We start from the raw sequence: 24,855 nt of genomic DNA, 5'->3' as shown, positions 1-24,855 counted from the left end.
TTAAAGTTACGTTTCTTATTTTATATCATCAAAATGAAAGATTTACCTTTTTTATCTGGATAAAGTATATAGAATGTTGTTTCTTAACATCTCATTTTCAAGAAAAACTTAAAGGTAAGGGGGAACATTTCTAATTTTTTAGCAACCACAAGGTCGAGCGATTTTCAGTTCTCCTATTTCAAAGTTACAATAAAGAAAGTTTAATTTTGTTAACAGACTTTTTATCGCAAGTGATGTGCATGTCTCAAAATGATTCAGTCTGTGAATCTGACTTTGAAACTGTCATTTCTACAAAGCATCCGAGATTTATAAGGACAAGAAAATATATAGTGCGTACCTCGTTTTGAGATCGTTGCTTGTAAGGGAGAAAATAACAACACCCGTGCGAAATTCTGTACACTTACGTGTTATTTTTTACTCGGGCAGAGATAGGTGTGGGCAACCTGTGGGCAATTCTCCACAAAGACTAAAGAAATTTATTATTTTTATATTGATATTTTTGAGCAATTTTCCTCAATTATATATTGTTGCTCCTTAAAAATTTAAAATTTTATACCTAGTGCCCCATACCCAATTTTTTTTTTGTTGACTCTACCACTGCCACTCTTCCTCTCCTTGTATGCTGAACGTGATTTTTTCATCATCCACGATTTTTTTCTCCTTCATCAAACTTGCTGCTTTCCTTTTTTCCTTGATAAATTTGCACATCAGTGTTTCACCGACACTTAATTTTTTTTGGCTCCAGTACTGCTAACTTTTTTGCTGCTAAACTATTTAACTCTCTCTCTCTCTCTCTCTCTCTGCATGTGTATATATATATATATATATATATGTATATATATATATATATATATATATATATATGTATATATATATATATATATATATATATATATATATATATATATATATATATATATGCACACACATATAATATATATACACATACATACTTATAAGGACAGATGGCAGAAAAGTTTTTACTTGGCCCTGTCGGACAAAAGCATGAGCACTTGTTTATTAGGTGGTTCATTGGAGATGCATGACATCAAGCAGCATTAGACTGTGAGATTCACTTTCCATTCTCCCAAAGACGCATAGTACCGGTGCCGCTAAAGTTGATTAAGGAAAGACTTCCTTACCTTTTATCTGTGGCCCAGACATGGAAAATTGGACTTATATTGGCCCCTTGTTAGATGGATATGTATTAGTGAAACCATTCAGCTTATGATATATGCCGATATTGAAATCTGCACTACTTTTAATTAGCTGTCTACAAAACATAAATGGTGAACCGATATTTACTGCTTGCCCGATGCAGAGTACGGTAATCTTGTAAATTACGGAGGAAACAACAAATCTTACGAAAGATTTTCCCTTAATTATTGAGGACCTTTCAGCCTTGGGTTGCCTTCAGGATTTTTGAAAAAAGATTTTTTTTTTTGGACTTTCAATTTTTTCACTACTTTTTTTTTTTAATCCTTGTAGAAGGCTTCCTTTTTAGTGAACAAAGGTATTTTGGTGTCATTATACCGCCATGCACAAGCACTGCATGGAAGCAGCTTCACTGCAAGCGTCATGTAATTACTGGTAATTGTGTCAAAGTGGAAACTCAAGGCATGCATCTTATAAATAGGGAACCCTTGTGAGCACAAAATATTGAATCATCTACCCACCTACCTTGATCATTGTTCTGATCAACCAGCTAGAAGGAGAAATCAGGAGAAGTGCGAGGGAGGAACAGCAGAGTTGAAGCTTCTGATCGAGCGTCAGCACCCAACTTGCATATCATATCAGGTAATTCATTGCTTTCTCAGCTTCTCTAATCTCTACCATGTATATGTTTGAGTTCTCAAGTCCTGTGACGCAAACTAGAGGGCGTGGCCCAAGTGGCTGCAGGTATGTAGCTCGCTACATTGCAGCTCGTCCTTTCTGATAAGGGGCATCGCATGCTGTTCGGGGTTAGAACGCATTGTTCTGTCTCCCACACAAGCGACCACAACAGCATTCGGAAAAGATGATTTTCTTTTTTTTTTTTTTGAGTTTTTTTGGTGTTTGTTTCTGAGTTTTTTTTATGACAGAAATATGTATGATTGTATTCCATTATTTGCTCAGTGTTTCAACCATGAATCACAAAACTACAAAGGTAGAGGAGGGAGAGAGAGAGAGTTGACAGAGTTCAAGTGTAAATGGATGAGAAGAGTCAAATGAACATATCTCAACCCAGTTGATAAGAGAACGAGGTGAAATAGGGAAAGACATCTTACCAAATGCAGATGCGCTCTTTTCAGGTCCGCACCAGTAGAAAAGCCAACCTGTTTTTCTAGGACACATTTATAAGAGAAAAAACAGACAAAAGAAGGGGATACAAACGAAAAACCTAAGATACCGTTTATAAGAGAAAAAAGGAAAAAAAAAAAAGGAAAATAAATCAGTTTCCTTAAATGAAAACCCTCGCCTCATCCGAGGGGTATATCAGGCTCTTCAAAAAATAGTTTGATTTTTATATTTACAACTTATTTCGTCCACATCATATTCGAATACCAAATGATAAAGTATTTAAAAACCCTCGCTAAAAATATAACATAACCAGAGTATTAGCAATCATTTATTATATAGTGATGGTTTATGATGTTTTAATCACCGTTGTGACTCTTTCCTCTGCCCCGTTCGTACTGCTTGTCTGCTTCCCCTCTTAATTTCTTTCTGCCTTAGCTCGGTTAATTTACTTATATGGTTCGAGGCCCCGTTTCTTCCAGATGCTTAACTCATATATTAAATGCTCAACTACAAGCAATATCAAGCATGCAGGCAGTATAAAGAGTTAGAGAAGGAGGACTGATTTTACACATATAATTCTTTACTGTTCTTGATGAAATTAATTATTGTGGTACTTTTTCTTTTCAACAAAGAAATTGATTAGTGAATTCCATGTTTGCATAAGCATAAGCACCATGTCTCTACCAGTTCAGAGACGTTCGGGGAACTATCCGCCAAGCCAGTGGACAGATGATCTCATCCTGTCATTGAAAAGCAAACACGAGGTAAGCAGTTCCTATACAAAAGCTGGTGAAATTTCAACTGATTCTAGATCTACCCCTCTTCGTTCAGTTGTTAAGAACTAATTCAGGGCAGTCAGTTGTTTCATTTGTTAGTGAAAATATTCATGTATGCTGCATCTTCAGACTCAGATGGTTAAGCATGCAATAATATGTAATGATCGTATGTTATTTTTCTAAACTGGATTGTTTGGTAATAGTTAATTAACTGAAAGATGTCACGGCAGGATGGCCATGGCAGCGAGAACATTGAGGAGATTAAACAAAATGTTAGGCAAATGCTGGAAGGTCGCGACGAGCCAGTGGCTCAGATGGAGCTCGTGGATGACTTCCAAAGGTTAGGAATTTCATACCACTTTGAGAAGGAGATCAAAGTCGCAATGGACTGCATTTTCGAAGACAGAAAGGAATGTGAACACCTATATTTTGCAGCTCTTAGATTCCGATTGCTGCGGCAACATGGCTATCATGCTTCTCCTGGTAAATATTATCAATCAGCGTATGTTTTTTTTGGTTAATGCATAAACTTTTGCTCTCAGTATCTAGTCCAACCTTTTCCTACTTTCTTCTGGTGATATACTGTTACAGATGTTTTTGAAGTATTTGTGGATGAAAGAGGCAGATTTAGCAACATCCTTGCAGAAGATTTAAAGGGGTTGCTGAACTTGTATGAAGCTTCACATCTTAGATTTGAAGGGGAGCACATATTGAAAAAGGCCATGGACTTCACAAATCATCTCCGAGAAAGTATGACCAAGATGAATAATTCAGACTGCATCCTTGCGAGACAGATAGCTCAAGCCTTAGAGCTCCCTCTTTCGAGAAGGATGCTAAGATTGGAAGCGAGCAATTACATAGATTCGTATCAAAGAAGGCCTGGACACCGCTCTTGCTTACTCAAACTAGCAAAGCTAGATTTCAATAATGTGCAGTCTTTGTACCAAGCAGAAGTCAAGGAGATGTTAAGGTCCCGAATACCAAATTGATGCATTTCTTTTGTTTATGCATATCAAAATAAACCTATATTTGATTCATTAACTTGATTCATTTCAATAATTAATTTTCTCTAGCTAGGTGGTGGAGGGGTCTTCAGTTGGCAGAGAACTTGAAATTTGCTAGGGACAGGTTGATGGACAGCTATTTATGGACTGTAGGAGGCATTTTCAATCCTCTTTTCTCTGTCTGTAGGAAAGGACTTACAAAAGTCGGTTGCCTTGTCACGACTATTGATGATGTTTATGACGTGTACCGCACACTTGATGAGATAGAACTGTTTAGTGAAGCTGTCGAAAAGTAATTCCTTGCCCTTAATTTACTTCTTTGCTGGAAAAGTAATTTCATGCTCTTAATTTACTTTTTAACTCCTAATTTACTTCTTAGCTCTGCAATGATTGGGCTCGTCATGTCAAGTAATTAAGGTCATTTCTCGTTCTAGAGGGGGCTGATGTAGCAGTTGAGATAGTTGCTGCTAGGTGGCAAGTTTTTATTTAGAATTCTGGACGTATCAACTATTTGTCATGCAAAGAAGAACCACTTAATATATAAGTTGAACTGTGATGGAGTTGGCATCTCGAGGCACCGAAAGCACACTCGGTACATTAGGAGGATGAAGCTCATGTAGGAGGTAGAATCAAATACACATTCTCCTCACCAAAATTGAGTCATTCATCTTTTTCTCTATTTTTATAAGAAAACAAAAGTTTATCGATAACATTTTTGCACATAGACTTGTGATTATAGTTTAATATTTTATAGAGGTGAGACAAATCATAGATTAATTAGGCCAGTGATGTCAAGAAACTACTAATGTCCGCCAAAGAATCCTGCTAGTTAGGCATGCACTAAGAGGAAAATTGGGAAGGCCAAGAAACTAATTGGTCTGATTAAGAGGCTTGCTCATATGCACAAGCCCACGAAATAAAATTCTTGGTAAAGCGTCAAATTTTTGACAGTTTTCCATTTTTGTTTATGTCAACTTGTGAAGGTATTACAAGAACAAATAGGAGTACTATCCTATGCACATCTTTTCCTTTTACTTCATTTCTTTGCATTGGCGCAGTAGCACAACCATTTTAATTTCTTCAATATCATGTTCTCCATCTTCGCTGATATTATCCTTCAATTTCTCCTGAATTTGTTGGGTTCATGAATTTTGCAGATGGGAAATTGGATATATTGATCAACTTCCTCAATACATGCGATTGTGTTTCCTAGCTCTCTATAACACAACCAATCAATTTGCCTATGACTTCATGCGGGACAAAGGCCCCAACATCTTAGGCTACTTGACAAGAGCGGTAAGTATACATTTATCTTTATTAACCACATGGTAATTCGTATTGACTTACCCAAAAAGAAAATTATGATGGTATTCAACACTAAGTTTTTTCAGATTCATTGCAATTTACAATCCTCATTTATTACAGTGGGCTGAACTCTGCAAGGCATATTTAGTGGAAGCAAAGTGGTTCTATAGTGGATATACACCCACGGTAGAAGAATACTTGGATAACGCATGGGTTTCCATATCAGGACCTCTGGTTTTAATCCATGCTTATTTCTTCATGCAACATGACATAAAAGAAGACGCTACCATGGATGTAGACCATTACTTCAACCTGATAAAGAAGTCTTCCATGATGGTGAGGCTTCAAAATGACCTTGGAACTTGTAAGGTGAACTCTCTTTTCCCTAACCTTCAACATAAAACCAGAGAATGAGAAAGAAACTATTGTTATATTAAGCTTTTAGTGTCACTGGTATTCCTATTTTTCAACTTGGCGTTTTCAAGAGATATATAGTTTGGATGCAATTTAAACTGCGTCATGTATGATGCATGTGAATCTTATCTAAAACAACTGTAACCAAACAACTTACGATATCTATTTTCAGGATGAAATTGGTTTTTTAGAAACATGCTTTTAAGGTGAATCAGGATGAAAGACACATGATAATTTGGTTAAAACTTCTGTATGTTTGACTAAGGAGATAAAGTTATTATAAAAATTTGAAATAAATTGTACGTGAGTAATTACTCTATTCAAACACTTCATACTTTCTTGGTCTACGAATTTATTTGTAGACAATTCCTTTCTAAGTCAAATTCCTTATATTCATGAAGGACGAGATTGGGAGAGGAGACGTGCCCAAATGCATACAGTGTTACATGAAGGAGAAGAGTGTGTCAGAAGAAGCTGCTCGTCACCATTTTGATGGTCGACTAAAAAATGCTTGGGAAGGACTCCTTAAAGAATGGGCGGAGGCTGCTGGTGCTACTAGTCACCCCATTGTACATTTCGCTTTGAATTTTGTAAGAGTCGGACAGTTCATGTATCAACATGGGGATGGTTATGGTTTCCCAGAAAGAGATTATCCCGTGGAGCGCACACTGAAGCTAATGGTAGAAAGCATTTGATATGGGATAGATGATCATCTTCCCCTGGGTCATTATCATGATGCTGGTCTGTAGAGAGTCATCACCGACTCTCTTGGAAGAGTCGAGAAGACTCAAGAGGCTCGTAGCCTCCTCCTTTTGCAAGTCGGTGAAGTTTCTTTTAAAGTGGGTGGATGTCATTATGAAAGAGAAAGAAAATTTAAAAAAAAAAAATGTGGAAATCGGTGGAAACTTCATCCACCGACTTCTTCTCCCTATAAATAGGGACGTTGGGTCATTTTGAGGGTGTAAAAAATTATGAGTTGGGTTGAGCATTGTGAGTTGGGTTGAGTCTTAGTGTGTATGAGTTGGGTTGAGTCTTAGTGTGTGCTTACTTTATGAACTGGTGGTGTGTTCACTTCGTGAACTTGAGTGTTGAAGCTTTAAGGGCGTTGGGTGTGTTAGCTCACTGCGTGAGTCGAGGTGAGTTTTCTTAAATCCTTTTTTGTAATGTTTATTTTGATGAATAAATAGTTTAGTATACTTTGCCAAGACTCTGCTAGATTTTCTTCAGTTTATAGTTGAGTTATATTTAGGGCCCGCATTACGTTTCCCAACATGGTCATCGCCTATTATATGAAGATCTGGGAAGCTGTAGGAACTAGAAAAGGATGGGGATGGATATATTCTGTATTGTGCTTTTCTTGAGAATTTTATATATTATTATAGTACCTTAGATTTGCTTACTTTTTGAAAAACTTTATCAAATGCAATTAGTAGGTTAATGGGCAGAACTTGCAAACAAAAAATTAAGAAGTAATCATCCAGGAATTTATGTTTAACTTTTGTTTTAAGTCCTCTTTTGTAATGTTTATTTTGATGAATAAATAGTTTAGTATACTTTGCCAAGACTCTGCTAGATTTTCTTCACATAAATTTGAGTTTATAGTTGAGTTATATTTAGGGCCCGCATTACGTTTCCCAACATGGTCATCGCCTATTATATGGAGATCTGGGAAGCTGTAGGAACTAGAAAAGGATGGGGATGGATATATTCTGTATTGTGCTTTTTTTCAGAATTTTATATATTATTATAGTACCTTAGATTTGCTTACTTTTTGAAAAACTTTATCAAATGCAATTAGTAGGTTAATGGGCAGAACTTGCAAACAAAAAATTAAGAAGTAATCATCCAGGAATTTATGTTTAACTTTTGTTTTAGCTAAAGAAAAAAGTTAGTTCTAGTCTCTAAAAAAGGTATAAACATTAAGGGGGGAAAATAGTGCATTATTATTATTAAAAAAGGTAATTTCTTACGTACATCTTCCACTTCATACCTGGCATGCCATAAGCCTTGTCCGTTCTACATCCCACGTTTGGAAGCACATTTTCCCCGCCCTACCGATTTCATCTACTTAGCCCACCTATCCCTTACTTAGCCCATTTCTTCTTCTACCTCCTTTACCTTTGCCCCATGTTACCATGCTGCTTTTGAGCTGGCCGTTCCATGGCTTTATCGTCATGCCGTTTGGTTCTCTGGTCTTTCTCACTCAGACTGTGGGTTAAATTCTTAATAATGCCCTTTAATTTAACGATCTGGATCAGTATCCACGAGGATCTTACTAATCCACGAGGATCTTACTAAACAATTTTTCGTGGGTCGGCAATAATGGCAGGCCCATGACCTTTCAGAATAATTGGACAATATTTACCACTTAGCAAATTTAGTTTATGGGGATGTAAGTGGTCTAGACCTGGACTCAGTTCGGGTTCACCATTTATTGAATCTGGACTAATCGGCTTTCCATTAACCGGACTTGGCCTTGGACCTGAATTGTTTCTTGTACGTTCATAAAGTAGAAAACGGTTTCAAAGATATTGGTTTTTTTTTTTAGCCAAGGGACGCCTATGCAGCCTGTTTTAACTAAATCAATGTATGGCGCTTGGAATGTAAATTGTACACTGATAAAAAATTTGACTATATATAGACACACACACCAACACCACTTGGGTAAGGAATAAAAACCTGACAAAATATGAACAACTTTAAGTGTTTCAAAACAATAATTTAATATAAATAATGTTTTCGATCAAGTTATTTTTGTAAAAAAAAATGATCTTCTCTACTATAAAATTTTGATGTTTTTAGAGCCGTTCATTCTTTTATTATTAAGAAAATATTATTAAATTAAAAAAATAACGAATTCAATAATGTTTTTCACCAAATTGCCCTTAAAGATCATTTCCACAAGGTTAAACAGAAAAAAAAAAAACTTTAATCATAAGTATACATGACTGGTTCGGATGCAAAGCAGCCGGAGAAGGCCTTCGGTCCTTTATAAAAAAAAAATACAAAAGATGCTTCTTCAAAATAAGGCTGGCGGTGGGTGACGTACCTTGAGCCTTGTCAGTCTCAAATGAATCAATTGTGGGCTGCCTCCAGATGGTTATGTGCAAACTATGTGCCCAATAATTTGTGCACCAAAGTATGTAATGATCAGAATAAGTAAAAAAAAAAAAAGAAGAAGAAAAGATATTTTTTTAAAAAATCGTAAAATACCTCAACTCCCCTGTCTATTTTCAGTGCATGGCTGTTGGATGCACCTTGTTTGGGTTAGCACGCGTAGGCGAAGCCATGATCTTTTTTTTTTCCTTGACAGGTTGAAGAGAGACTAGATAGATAAAATTTTTCAATGGAAACCATCTTGGCCATCGTATAAAGTTTGTAGGTAGAAAAGTCAATCTGTTTTCCAAAAGGCTAAGAGGCATTTACAAGAGGAAAAACAGAGAAAAGAAGGTGATATAAATGAGTTTCCTTAAACGAAAACCCTAAGATACCGTTTATAAGAGGAAAAGAGAAAAGAAGGGAAATAAATGAGTTTTCTTAAATGAAAACCCTTGTCTCATTTGAGGGGTATATCAGGCTCTTTAATAAATAGTTTGATTTCTATATTTACAAGTTAATCTCACCCGCATAATATTCTTCAGGAACTTATTTTGAATTCGTTAACTTGATTTCACACTTTTGAAAGTTTGAACTATTTGCCTCAAGGGCCAAATAGCTAGTCGAGTTTGTTCATTAATCACGGGCATTATTCTCTTGCGTTAATGGAATGGGCTGTGATACCAATTTAAAAGGTACATTGTGTCTAATATAAACCTGAATGTAGTACCATTTTTTTTTCTTTTTGATGGGAGTTGAAGGGGAGAGTTCATTGATCGATTTCTACTCCCCTGGGCGTTATACTCTTGGGTTAACGAGGCTTGAAGGGGACAGTATCTCCAACCTTAAACCTCATACAGCCAACAGTAGGATGTAGTTGATGAGCGAAGCTTGGCTTGTTTCCAACTGTTGCAATCTAAGCTTATGAAGGGATTAAGCTAAAGGGGTCATGTTCAAACTTCAGCTGTATATGTATCTTTAGGTTGATAAGCTTGTTGACTCAGGTGACCTCTTTATACTTTTCCGGCGAGGCCTATCCTCATCTCCGGTGGAAGGCCACTATGTTGGCAGGACATACGGACATTCTAAGATGGTGCTTGATAATATAAACACTCATTTTTTGAAATACCGTGTTCCATGAATGTGTCTCAAAAAATGAACGCATTCATTGAATACAACGTTCTAAATAATGCTGTGTTCTTGTTACTAAATGTCCTCTAAATGCTTCAATTGAACATTTCACTGTGAGCGGCTGATGGAGGTTGCGATTTATGTCGTCTCCGACCAATACATCAAACAGGAAAAAACCACCATTCTAAAGCTCCAGCCCCTTTCCTGCTAGGCGTAGGCATCCATCCAAAGCTAGCATAACTTTATCCAGAAGTGGACTCCACCATCAATTGATCGATGACGTACCACATCACGTAATCAATTATATTAGGGACGGTTTGATCATTTTATCACATTAACACAAACTTAAGTTAGTGAAATGCCAGGATCTTATGGATCCCAGAAAAGGCTATTTTTCATTAATGGTGTACTTTAACTTTGGGTCTGTCTTTCACTCTTAGAAAAACTACCAGATATCTTTGAAAAATTTCAGGTACAAAAACGAAATTTGAATCTCATTTCTTGAAGAAATAACTGGGCCATTTTCAATCTACAGTCCACGAGATAATTTTAAAAATAATGGCTTAAGACCTTTATGCTTGCACTACTGCTTCCTTGCGAACGTGCAATCATGGATTTTATTTCAAACCCCTTCAAAGAGAGTGAGAACAACAGATACGCACCAAGAATATTTTTGTTGGACTTTCAACTTCTACATTACTCTTTTTTTTTTTTGTCATCGTAACGGGGCTATTCTTTTTTCTGATCATTATACTGCCCGGTGCCCAATTTTTTATACACTAGCCAAATTGACTTCACGGGAAACAAATGACCATAACAGAACGTAGGTAAGTAGAAAAGACAAGCACCCCACATAAGTGTCTTTTTCACAACTATTTCCTTCCTGTGGAGGATCAACTGAGGTTAGATAGAAAAGACCATTCCAGCTCATCATTTTCAAGAGATATTATCATATTAATATGGATGTGCTTCAAACGTTAAGCTACAACTGCAGCTCGGGCCTGGTCCGTGCTCCGCTAGTATACCTGGGTGCCCTTCCGGTACATGGCCTGGTCCTCAGTTTTAATTATTATATATTCTACATTGATATGTATCATATATATTCTACATTGATATGTATCACTTCAAGAATATTTGGACTATATATGTGACAAAATATACCAAAATATCTTTTCTCAACACTATGTTAGGATGAAAATTTGATAGCAGGAGGTCGAATATAGAAAAACAAAAGAAAAAAAGATGCAACTCTGAAAAGTCAGAGTCACCATTCAACTTTCTTATAATGAACATTTTGTTTTATAGTATTAGTTCATATCTTTTTCTCATTGTTTTTCTCTTAATCATACATTTACTTTAATTAAACGGTCATGGTTAAGGCTTTTTAATATCATCAAACCATCTAATCAATACTATCTGATCCATCATGATGAACAATTAAGAGAAAAACAAACAGAAATAGTCAATAAATATCTTCATTATCTAGTATTAGTCCACACATTTTTATTATTGTTTTTGTCTCAACCATTCATGTGCTTCAAATTGATGACCCTGGCTGGATGGCTGAATAACAATAGATAACAAGAGTCATCATTCACACATTATATATACATGAAGTATATAAATTTTGTTTATGACAAAACAAAATACAATTTTTTTTAGCCTCAAAATCTACCTTAAACTTAACGAAAAAGTTACAACTTCCCCTTTTGACTCTAAAATTTGATTAAAAAGTTTTTGCCGTTAGATACGATCACTACCTGCATCATTGTGTCACTCCGTTTCCTCCCTCATTTTCTTTTCAATTTCCTTGTTTTTCTCATGCCGTAAAAGCCAAGGTGCTTTCCAAAATTTTAATTTCAAATCCCCTGGTTGCTCATCTTCCAAAAGATTTCCCCCATTTTGTAGGTCAATATTTGGAAGCCCAGGATTCAATGATTTTGCGCTAAATCCGGTCGTTTTTTTGGCATCGGCTAACCACCAAAGCTTATTTATTTATATATTTTTGCAATTCCTTTCATGTTCAGGAATTGAGTGAGTTGAAAACCTATCTAGCTCTCCTTAATAAAGATTGGGGCCTACCCATCAACAGGCAGCTTTTGCAGGACCTATTGAAGATTAATTAACTCACCAATCAATTTGAAGGTCTCCTGGATAACATCCATAAAATTGGAATGATACACCCATCAACTTGGGTGGAATGTTAGAAATCAATAATACATTAAAAGGTTACAGAGAATAGTTTTCTCTTGAATTAAATTTTCTGGACAACTGGAGATGCCTTTATACACATTTTTAAAATCGATCTTAATTTATTGTAGATATATCTTTTATAATAGTATTGAGATCTTGAGGTAGCATGGATAGATCTATGGCCGTCATTGATGGTCGAAGACAATTCTCTGTCTCCCTGCGGATTGTTAAATTATAGTTTCACAAAAGCTCAGGCAAAATAAACACCTAACAATTGTATTTAATTAACCTATCAGGAATATTTGCATGGACACTACTTAACGTGAATAAATTAGCTTACTGCTGGGGATATTATAAGTGGTCCGGTCTCTGTTCAGGTCCACGACCTAATTGGATCTCACTTAAGTAGACTTGGACTTGGGCAAGAATATTTGAAATCGAATCCAGATCCAAACATTGATATTGGCGGGTGAATTGATCAGACTTTTACACGCAATCAAGTTTCTAATCATATACACTCAGATCTCAGACTTTCAAAACATAACCAGTCATGATTGGGGGGTAAAACAAGTAAAAGTATATTAGTTAGGGATCTCGCTGAAGTCGTGTGTGTGTGTGTATATATATATATATATATATATATATATATATATATATATATATATATATATGAAGGCTATCGTTTACATGACCAATGTGTCAGAAGAGCGAGGGTCAACTTTCTTTGAGTACATTCTTTCTCATAAAATGATCGATCATAGAAAACAAGATTCCCTACAAGTCTAATTGCACTTTGATTATCGTAGTAGAGCTTCACTACATAATCTACATTTTTTTTAATGCCTTTCAGCAATCGCATTAGCCACACACATTCTTATACTGCTTGAGGTGCTTCCCTATACTTTGCTTTTGTTGTAGACAGTGAAGCTATTGGCTATCTTTTTCTGCAGCATAAAATTGCATTATTTTCAAGACTGGATGTATATCCAAGGTTGATCTTCGAGTTGATAAGTCTCCGGCATAATCCGCATCATAATGACCAACAATTTGATAGGTTGTCCTTTTTCATAAAATACACCAAAGTCATGAGTTCTTTTGACATACCTTAATATTCTTTTCACTGCTTCTAAATGTGGCTTCCTTGGAGTTTGCATGAATCTGTTCACAACACCAACTCCGTAGGCAATGTCAGACCTTCATAATGTTAAGTACATTAAACTTCTAACCATTTGCCGGCACATAGTGACATCTTCTAACTTATCTCCTTCATCAATTCTAAGTCTTGCATTTATCTCAATTGTTGTTGAGATAGATTTGCAACCGAGCATACTATACTTACGTAATAAGTCATGAACATATTTTTTTTGACTTGAAAATAACTCTTTCAGATTCATAATAAATTTTCAATTCAAGGAAGTGTCGCAACTCTTGTAGCTCTTTCATTTTGAATCTCACCGTGAGTTGTTTATGAATGAGATTAATTTCTTCTTTGTCATCTCCAGTAATAATTAAATCATTAACATTAATTAACAAAATAGGAATCTTCATACCTCTATTCTTGACGAAGAGACTCGAATCTGCTGAGGTGACTTGAAATCCACTAAATATCAAAAATTAAATTATTTTTTTATACCATGCTCTGAGTGTTTGCTTTAATCCATAGAGTGCTTTTCTTAGCTTGCATACATAGTCTGACTTATTTGGAGTGAACGAGATCTCCATACAAGAAAACATTCTTCACATTCATTTGTTATAGCTTATAAGTCTTGCTTACAGCGATAGCTATCAAAATACGTGCATATGTGATTTGCGCAATAAGACTAAAAGTTTCTTCAAAATCATGCTATACTGCTGTGAAAATTCTCTCGCAACAAGTTCAACGATATATCTATAGACTGAGTTGTCTGCCTTTTTATTTTGTAAACCTACTTACAAGTAATGAGCATTACTCTTACAAGCTTTGGTACGAGCTCCCAAGTCTCGTTATGCTCCAAAACCTTCATTTCATCTTTCATTACAGCATACCGTTTTTCAACATCTTTTGCTTCTTCAAAAAAAAGCTGGCTTGATCTCCTCCATGATGGCACAGTCTGCATTTGCATAATTGAGATTTGGTTTCGGTATTCTTGTTGATCTTCTTAATGTTGTAAATGCTTCTTCTAGTTCTTCAAGTTGTGATGGTCTTTCTTCTTGTATACTTTCTTATTGAACATGACAAACTCCTGTTCTCCATTAATCTGCTCGTTCTTCTCGTCTTGGGCTATGTCTAAGCGTTTGAACTTGTTTATCTAATCATCTTGCTTATCTTTCAGTTCAGGCTCTGCTTGATTTATCCAAATTGTATTTTGTTTCGAACATCTCTTTCAAAAAATGGAGAGTCTGGAAGCACCTTCTTCTCTTCTAACCACCATGATCATGCTTCATCGAAGATGACATCGGAAAAAACATGAACTTTTCCTGTGCTAGGATTAACACATCTCTATTTCTTCCGCTATGAATCATATCCAACAAAGACACACCTTTGTGCCTTCTTATCAAACTTAGTATTGTGATGCTTAGATAAAAAAAACATAGCATACACAATCAAGTATTTTAAAATAACTCACAAATGCTTCTTTTTATGAAACATTTCATATGGAGACTTAAAATTAAATCTTGGTAATGGTAATCGATTAATTACGTGTACTACAGTGCTGTGTTGGCACACTCGGCTAAAAATCTTGGGATTATGTTCTTCGCATGCATCAGACTTCTACATGTTCCTGCTATGTGAGAATTTTTCCTGGGATATGTAAATTGTTTCGAATACCATGTTACTTCATGTATGCATAAACATGTCAGGTACATATTCGCCATCATTATCAGTTCATAGACACTGAATTCTACACCCAGTTTTTTTTTTTACTATTTGGTAAAACTCCTTAAACTTTTCAAGTGCTTTAGAATTTTCTTTCATGAAATAGACTCAAGTATATCTCAAAAGATCATCCATAAATGTGATAAAATACCACTTGCCTCCAACTGATGGGTTTGGTACTTTTTCGAATACATCTGAATGCACAAGCTCGAATGGTGCTTTTTTTTTATACTTAAATTCTTTGAATGACCTCCTGTGCACCTTTTCATATTGACATCCTGAACATACTTTGTCTGTTCATACCTTAAGCTTTGGCAGACCAATCAACTGTCCTTTATTAGACATCTCTAGGAGTTTGTTATACCTAGGGTGAGTGAGTCTCTCACGCCAGATATATGAAGTGTTATGCTTCATTGTTTTGTCAATATATGTTGTTTTTGTTGACAAGACATAAATTGACTCAACTTTTCTTCCTTTAAATATTGGAGTTTCTATAAACTTTCATATCATTTGGGCCGAACAATACATAGTGACCTAAAGCTGTAAGTTGTGACATAGACAACAAGTTCTTACTCATTCCTGGAACATGATAAATGTTCCATGAAATTCGGTCTTTACCAAGGTTTGCTACAACCTTTGTTTTTCCAATATGTGCCATTGAGAGCTTTGTGTTTTTAGCAGTAAAAACAACTCGATTTTCATTATATTTTTTCATACTTACAAACTTGTTTTCATTACTATTCATATGATTTGAGCATCCAGAATCAATTATCCAATCAATTTGATAATTGATAGTCTCGTCCTTAACTTTTATAGGTTTTATATGAGGAGAATTACATCTTTCTTGTTTAATATCTTCTTTAACCTCCATTGAGTATATAAATGAACTTTTCTACACAATGTCATTAACTCCCCCATGCTGCTTACTTATCGAGATTGCATTTCCTTCATCTATTTTGACTCTGCAATCATGGGCAAAATGACCCAATTTTTTACATCTAAAAGACTTCTTCCTTGGTCTCCACTGCTCTGTAGTTTCTGTTGTTTTCTTTTTTATATTTTCTCTTTCTTTTCATCAATGTTTCTACTTGGAGACTTAATGACTTGCTTAGCTGGTTAATGTGATATCTCACCCTTACTAAATAAAGCTTCCTCATTATTTACTTTGAGTGAAAGTCCAGCCATTTGTTTTGCTAATGTTTTTAGATTGATCAAAAGATTCATTAATTCCAACAAAGTTGGTTGGACTCCAGCCTTGAACACCAGTTATAAAACTGTTATATTCTGGATGAAGTCCACGAACAAGAATTCTTCGCATACAAGTCTAACTAATCTTAGTCTTATGGTCAATTTGAGAATTCTCCACATAGATGTTTTTGACTTTCACAAAATACTCTTTTATCAACATGTTTTCCTGAGTTAATGTAGCTAATTCATTTTCTAACAATTGTAGATGAGTGTCATTAGCCTTGAAAATAGTGTCGCAAAAAGCGTCCCATGCTTTTTTAGGAGTCTTAGCATTACATATATGCTTTAATAAATCATTCTCAATTGATACTTTAATTGTAAATAGGGTTTTTCCTTCTTTGATTATCCATTTCTTCTTAGCTACCTCGTTGACATGAATATTTGTGTCTGATTCCAATACTATATCTCATATTTTCTGTCCTAAAAAATATGACTCAATGCAAGATTTCTAATAGCCATAATTGCTATTGTTAAGCTTTTCAATATTATTTAATATAACTGCTCATGCCTCTATAGTCTCAAAATATAATTAGCGCAATTAATCTTACTACTAAACTGGCCATTACACGGAACCTCACTCTGATACCAATTATATGCGAAAATGTGGGCACAAGATATAACTTAGATCCAGCCTGAATAATTTATGCGGAGAAAAACCGGTAGAGTCTAGATGTCCGGAATAATTCTCAATAATATAATTGACAAAGTATACTTAATAAAACTTAATAACCAAATAAAATAACTCACAAAATGATCTAAAACTCAACAATTGATAATCTCAAAATGTAAACTACTTTATTCATCAAAATGAACTTTACAAACAATGACTCAAGGAAACTCACCTAAGCTCACACAGTGAACTTTCACACCCAAGCAATTCCACGCCCTTTGCACTTAACTGTCATTCAATGCTCACACACCATCTTACAAAGTGAGCACACACTCAACACTCAATTTTTATTCGATGCACTCATAATGCCCAACCCAACTATTTATAGGGAGGACAGGTCGGTGGTGGAAGAATAGACCACATTATATTATTATTATTATTATTATTATTTTATTTCTTTTAGTCACTACATTTTATTTCTTTTAGTCACTACATTTAAGCGCCACCTTTTAAAAGTGAGGCGCTTTACAAAAATCGGTATTGGTTTTTTAAGAAAATGATGGATAATTAGTATCGCATTTGCAGAAGCATGAGCGCCTTGTCTTTACCACCGTGGGCTATACAGCTATACTGGATGCTTTGGCTAACCGGAAGAGAGCAACAGCACGGTTGAGTGCTCCCAAGAAAGCTTCCTGGAGATGCCAACTTAGCCCTCAAGCTGTAGAAGCTCCGGTTCAAAGACGCTCGGGGAATTATGGGCCAAGCCAGTGGAAAGACGACCTCATCCTCTCCTTAGGAAGCACATACGAGTTAAATTGTTGTTATACAAAATAAATGAAACTTATTTAAAGATTTCAAATTTGTGCTGGTAAACTGATCGGATTTGAAGAAAATATATTTTTAATTGTAAACATTTTTTTTGCATATTGAGATTTGAATCCATATTCAAATACAATGATGAGAAGTCATATCTAAATTTGAAATATGATCTGAATCGGATTTTTATGCTCAATTGAAATCAGATACATTGACATCCTTCGAATTAATTCAAAGATTACGATCGGTTGTTTCAGTTGTTAGAGGATTCATGCATATATGCATCTTCAGGCTTAGATGGTTTAAGAAATAGTAATAAACATATAGCGATTACTCTATAACGGATTTGTTTTATTTAACCGAAAGAGATCAACGCAGGGCAAGCATGGAAGCGATAACATTGAGGAGATCAAAGAAGACGTGAAGCAATTAATGGTGGACGCTTGCCATGAGCCAGTGGCTCAGATGGAGCTCCTGGATACCCTCCAAAGAATAGGAATATCATACCACTTTGAGAAGGAGATCAAAGTTGTCATGGACTCCATTTTCGAAGACAGTAAGGAATGTGAAGACCTCCATGCTGCATCTCTTAGATTCAGATTGCTGAGGCAACACGGTTATCCTGCCTCCCCTGGTAAATATTCATCTTGGTTTGTAAACCGAAGGAACAGACTTTCATTAGTTATTGAGTTCATACCCTGACTTTTCTTATTTTTCCTGGTGGTGGATCGTCACAGAAGTTTTTAAAGTATTTAAGGACGAAAGAGGGAAATTCAAGAACACCCTTGCAGAAGACGTGAAGGGGTTGCTGAGCCTGTATGAAGCTTCACATCTAGGATTCGACGGGGAGAACATATTGGAAGAGGCCATGACCTTCACAACTTATCACCTCAAGGAAAGTGCAAAGATGCTGAACTTATATAATTGGAAACATCAATTATTCAATCCTTTGTAACAATTGTTCTCCAGGTGGTGGAGGGGCCTTGAGTTGGCAGAGAACTTGAAATTTTCAAGGGACAGATTGATGGAGAACTATGTGTGGACCATAGGAATCAACTTCAATCCTCTTTTCTCTGTCTGTAGAAAGGGTCTTACAAAACTCCATCGCTTCATCACGATTATCGATGATGTTTATGATGTGTATGGTACAATCGATGAGCTAGAACTGTGCACAGAGGCTGTTGAAAGGTAGCTCCTCCATGCCTATAATTTACTTCTCGGCATGTTATAAGCATTTGGACATCAGTACTGAATGCCGACCAAGTGTTCCTGAATATTTCCTTTTTCTCAGAAAAATCAAACTTTATCTATTTCATTTCTGCATATAGGATTCTGATTATGCCACAATTTAGATTCTTACTTATTGGTCAGGGAGAAAAAACTGAAGGATATTTGTGATAGTGTTATAAATTGACACTAATGTGAGGAAACTGATGTTTGCAAGAGAAACCTGCTGAGGCTCTTAAGAAACTAATTAAGTAAAGAAAGCCAGGTACTTGATAGGTCCTAAGAAACTGATAAAAATTGATATCTTCTTAAAAATATTACAATTTTAGACCTATATTCTCTGGTTTATATCAACTTGTGTCCATATTTGTATGCAAAAAAAAAAAAAACGATCTGAGCACTTCTTTTTCTTTTTCTAATTAATTTCTCCGCATATATAGGCAGCGGCACAACCACTTCCTTCATTGTGTTTTCCTTTTCTCAAGTTTGATCCTTTAATTTTTAACTTGAGTTGCTGAATTTGCGAATTTTGCAGATGGGATATTGGATACATCGATAAACTTCCTCAGTACATGCGGATGTGTTTCTTAGCTCTTTATAACACAATCAACCAATTTGCCTACGAATTCATGCGGGACAAGGGCCTCAACATCATAAGCGTTAAATATATATTTATTAATAGTGATACACTTTATACTAAATTGCCAAAATTTATGATAACATTTCGGCCCTAATTTTTTTAGATTCTCTACAATGTAATTAAATTGATAATCGTCATCTGTTACAGTGGGGTGATCTATGCAAGGCATATTTGGTGGAAGCGAGGTGGTTGTATAATGGATTTGCACCCACAGTAGAAGAATACTTGGATAATGCATGGGTTTCCAAATCAGGACCTGTGATCTTGATTCATGCTTATTTTCTTGTGCAACATGATATGAAGGAACATGCTGCCGTGGACCTACACCATTTTCCCAACCTTATAAAGATTTCTTCGTGGATTCTGCGGCTTCATGATGATGTCGCAACTTCTAAGGTGCTTATCTCTAATTTTTTTAGTACCTTTTTTACTTAATTATAATTTGAGCTATAGCAAGAAAAACCTGATCATATTTAGATATGAATTCAAGAAAAAGACTTTTTTGTTTGAGATACCAATATGATGAAAATTAAGTCCAACATATAGTAAAGTTCATGCTTTAAGCCAAAAGACTAAAATGCCCTTAAAATGCAAAAGAATAAAAACAAAATGGCTTAAAAAATGAAGCAAATATCATAAAGAAAAAAAAAGAGAAATATCTTAAAAGAAAGTACGCCAGGCCAAGTGGGGACTAAAATCCACCTTAAAAAATTATCAAATTAACTTAATTGAGAGATCCGGCAATAGACAACTCCATGATTGAAATAGAAATAAATTGTTTGTCAGCAAAAGTTTTCTCATTCATTCAAACCCGCCTTACTAGTCTTGATCTAAGAATTAATTTGTAGAGATTATCTTTCACTAAGTCAATTTCATTTCCATCATGTAGGATGAGACTCAGAGAGGAGACGTGCCCAAATGTATACAGTGTTACAAGAGGGAGAAGGGTGTGTGGGAGGAAGCTGCTCGTCAGTATGTTGATGGTCTTGTAAGAAATGCCTGGAAAGAACTCCATAAAGAATGCACAGAAGCTACTGCTAATGGCACTAGTCACCCTCTTCTACATTGGTGCCGTGAATCTTGCAAGAATGGCACAGTTCATGTATCAACATGGAGATGGTCATGGTTTTCCGGGAAGAGATTATCCTGCAGAGCGTATACTGAGATTGATGGTGGAAAGTGTTTGATACGAGATGGATGGTCATCTTCATCATCTCCAGCCGTGTCATTATCATGATAACAGCCATATTATATTATTATGTACCCTTGCATATGTTATTACTGTAGATGGGAAAAAGAATACTGGGGATGAATATCCAGCCGTGTCATTATCCTGCAAAGCGTATACTGAGAATTATATTTATAGTTCCTTAATTGATGTTTTTTTTTTTAAAAAAAATTGAAGGACTAAATTGGTTGCCCAATGTTATGTATACTTAGCTTGCGCGCATGAACATCCTAATGTATTTATAAACATTAATTTAATGTAAATCATGTCTTATTTGGAGCTATTTTTGTAAAAAAATTGATCATTTCTCCTATCAAAATAAGATAGCAAAACACTACCCTCCTTGAAGTAAGGCTACTCGAGGAATCACATGAGAATGTAAATGATGTACCAATATACCGCTACTCTGTTTCTGTTTGGATTGATCTCTGTTCAGAATAAATTACACAAAGCTCAATCATGCACACACAATTAACAACTGCGTTTTTCTTGCACAATATTCTAGCATAAATGGAAAATGATTGATCCACAATTAAAATGAAAAATTTCTTTACATGTTTCCCTCCTCTGATAAATGGAAATTACATAAAAAGCACGAGGACAATCGCATATTTTAGCACAAAAAATAGTTCGCCTCAAATTATTTTACATGCCTAGCTCAAACTAGATTTCTAACATACTTCAGTGTTATCAAATGCCAAACTAACATTATTTTAGGGCTTATTCGTTTGCAAATCTATCACATCTCAAGTTCTTAGAAATCTCATTTTGTGTTCTTTTGGTAAAGCGTGCTGTTTGACAAACCTTGAAAATCAGGAAAATGAAATCCAGCACTTTTTGCATTTCATTTAATTTAGAATTTCCCATATATTCAATTATTTTGAATCCTTCCTAAGGGGCAGATGACATGTTTCTCTCCAATTTAATTAAGGTCATTTTTACCCAGAAAGTTACAGATAATTTATTTTTTACTTTGAAATTTGATCTGAAGTATTTGCCCCCCATAAAGTCGATGGATCCACTGACTGGTGTCTCTCACCGGCATTTCGCCTCTCACTTGCTTTGTTTTTTCTCTCTCTTATTTTGCACACGCTATGAAAGCAAATTATGAGTTTTTTCTATTGATCGGCTAATTGTCAAATTTTGGGTTCAGTCCTCTTAATGTTGTTATCTTCTAGCATATATCCAGCACTTTTTAATCGTCATGTTACTTTCTACTTAATGATCTTGTCTTTTTCTTTCTTTTTTTTTTCCAGTGGGTGGTTATTTTTCCACCAATCAAAAGAGAGGCCTTAACTTTCCCGTTGTACCTCTCGCCCCCGAATTGAAAGAGTTTGTATGGGGATCTTTTTGTGGTGAAGAAAGAATGAAGAGCTGCTGTAGTAGACATACATTGGGTTCAAATTTAACACCGATGTAGTAAATGAAAGTTTGGGCTTTCACTCAGACTGTGGGTTAAATTCTTAATCATGATATTTAATATAATTATCTGGATTAGTATCCACAAGGATCTTACTAAACAATTTTTCATGGGTTGGCAATGGCAGGCCCATGACCTTTCAAAATAACTGGACAATATTTACCAGACTTAGTAAATTTAACTTATGGGCATGTAAGTGGTCTGGATCTGGACCCAGTTTGGGTAACCATTTATTGAATCTGGACTAATCGTCTCTCCACTAACCGGACTTGGCCTTGGACCTGTATTGTTTCTTTATTTATCAAACAGGAAAAGGCCCTCATTCTAAAGTTCCAGCCCCTTATCTGCGGGGAGTAGGCTTCCATCCAAAGCAAGTATAACTTTATCCAGTTTTAAGGAAAGTTTTCTCCCAAATGCAAGCACTCGGTTTGGATGCCTAGTGTACATTCCCTTTGTCAAATAAAGAAAACATACTGCATTAGAAATTATGTTTCTAACGTTCTTTGGCACAAAAGAAAAGTTTCATATTATTATCTTGTTAAGACAAAAGAGTTACTCTTTTGTTTAGCGTAGATGAATTAGAAAAACATGTTTGATGTCACATTTTGAGAATATTAGGACTATAAATGTGACGAAATATACCAAAATATCTTTTCTCAATACTATGCTAGCATGAAAATTTGAAAGCCAGAGGTTTGTTTATATATATATATATATATATATATAACTTTCATCATCCAGAGTCTCCAATCAAGGGCAGTCCATTTGAAAAAGATGGATGAGTAAAAGAAAAACAAAGAAAAAAAGATGTGAACTATATCAAATGTCAGTCGCCTTCTTTTTCTTATTTTTCTCTTAACTGTCCATTGTGTTGGATCCGACAAGTTTAGTTAGATGGTTTGGTAACTTTGAAAAGTCAGAGTACCATTCAACTTTCTTATAATGAGCATTTTTGTTATATAATATTAATTCACATATTTTTCTCACTGTTTTTCTCTAAACCATACATCTACTTAGGTAAACGGTCCTCGTTAGGGCTTTAGTATCACCCAACCATCTAAGCATTTTGATCCATCATGATAAATAATTAAGAGAAAAACAAGGAGAAATAGTCGATGAATATCTTCGTCATCTAGTATTAGTCTATACATTTTTCTCTTTATTTTTCAGTCAATCATTCATGTGCTTCAAATTGATGACCCTTATTGGAAGGTTGGTAAAGAGTAATCATTCACACATTGTATATACATAAAGTATTTGATTTTTATAACCCAAAAAGTACAAGGACAGTTTCTTTTAGCCTCAAAATCAACCTTAAATTCAACGGAAAAGTTACTCACTCCGTTTCGACCCCTCATTTTCTTTTCAATTTCGCTTATTTTACATGCTGTAAAAGCCAAGGTGCTTCCCAAAATTTTAATTTCAAATCCTCTTGTCGCTCATCTTCTAAAACATTTCCACCACTTTGTACCGTAGGTCAATATTGGAACCCCAGGATCTATAATTTTGCCCTAAATGCGGTCGTTTTTGGCATCCGCTAACCACCAAAGCTTTATTTATTTATTATGTTTGCAATTCCTTTCATGTCCAGGAATTGAGTAAGTTCCCTAGCTCTCCTTAATAAGGATTGGGACCTACCCATCAACATGCGGCTTTCGCAGGACCTATTAAATATTAATTAACTTAATACATTAAAAGGTTACTAATAATAGTTTTCTCTTGAATTACATTTTCTGGACAACTAGAGATGCCTTTGTACACATTTTTTAAATCGAACATAATTTATTGTAGACATATTTCTTGTAATAATATTGAGATCATGAGGTAGCATGGATAGATCTATGGCCGTCATCGATGGTCGAAGCCAATTCCCTGTCTTCCTGCGGATTGTTAAATTATAGTTTCGCAAAAGCTCAGGCAAAATAAACACCTAACAATTGCATTTAGTTTACTTACCAGGAATACTTGCATGGACACTACTTAACGTGAATAAATTAACTTACTGCTGGCATATTATAAGTGGTTCGGACTCAGTTCGGGTCCACGACCTAAATGGATCTCACTTAAGTAGACTTGGACTTGGGCCAGAATTTTTTAAACCGAATCCAGATCCAAACATTGATATTGGCGGGCGAAGTAATCAGACTTTTACAAGCAATCAAGTTTCTAATCTCAGATTTTCAAAACGTAGCCGGTCATGATTAGGGCCGCGTAAAACAAGTAAAAATATATTAGTTAGGGTCTTGCTGAAGTCGATCATATATATATATATATATATGAAGGACATTTTTTACTTGACCAACGTGACAGAAAAGAAAGGGTCAACTTTTTTTATTTTTTTAATAATAATGGCTCATGATGTTGTTGCTTCTTGGGAATCTATGGTTAGGAATCTTCGCCTATCATGGGGTTCCCTTTCTATCCATCTATTGTCTCCTTTGGACGCTAACTGTTTCTCTCTGGCTTCCTTTCCCTCTTTGGATGCGACGTTCTTTTGCAATGTTAATAACGTGATTAATGCAAATAATTGCTATTGGTGGAACGTGGGAAACGTCTTATAATAAATAGGGAACCCTTGTCAACACCAGTTAGTGTCGCATTTGCAGAAAC

The 24,855-nt window shown here is 35.4% G+C and overlaps 2 protein-coding genes across 2 annotated transcripts; both read left to right on the top strand.

Moving 5' to 3' along the window:
* Positions 1-3,274: 3,274 nt before the first annotated feature.
* On the top strand, positions 3,275-6,491 carry LOC116263539 ((-)-alpha-terpineol synthase-like). The gene is made up of 6 exons (XM_031643278.2): positions 3,275-3,539; positions 3,648-4,026; positions 4,134-4,352; positions 5,218-5,356; positions 5,486-5,734; positions 6,181-6,491. Exons 1-6 carry the CDS (start codon positions 3,275-3,277, stop codon positions 6,472-6,474), a joined length of 1,545 nt encoding a protein of 514 aa, XP_031499138.2. The 3' UTR covers positions 6,475-6,491.
* Positions 6,492-16,974: 10,483 nt separating this feature from the next.
* On the top strand, positions 16,975-20,834 carry LOC116263538 (myrcene synthase, chloroplastic-like). The gene is made up of 8 exons (XM_050080353.1): positions 16,975-17,010; positions 17,500-17,646; positions 18,097-18,364; positions 18,468-18,629; positions 18,690-18,918; positions 19,493-19,616; positions 19,745-19,993; positions 20,487-20,834. Exons 1-8 carry the CDS (start codon positions 16,975-16,977, stop codon positions 20,832-20,834), a joined length of 1,563 nt encoding a protein of 520 aa, XP_049936310.1.
* Positions 20,835-24,855: the final 4,021 nt, after the last annotated feature.

This window comes from Nymphaea colorata, chromosome 11 (genome assembly GCF_008831285.2).
Source record: "Nymphaea colorata isolate Beijing-Zhang1983 chromosome 11, ASM883128v2, whole genome shotgun sequence".
NCBI lineage: Eukaryota > Viridiplantae > Streptophyta > Magnoliopsida > Nymphaeales > Nymphaeaceae > Nymphaea > Nymphaea colorata.
This window is presented reverse-complemented; position numbering and strand designations above follow the sequence as displayed.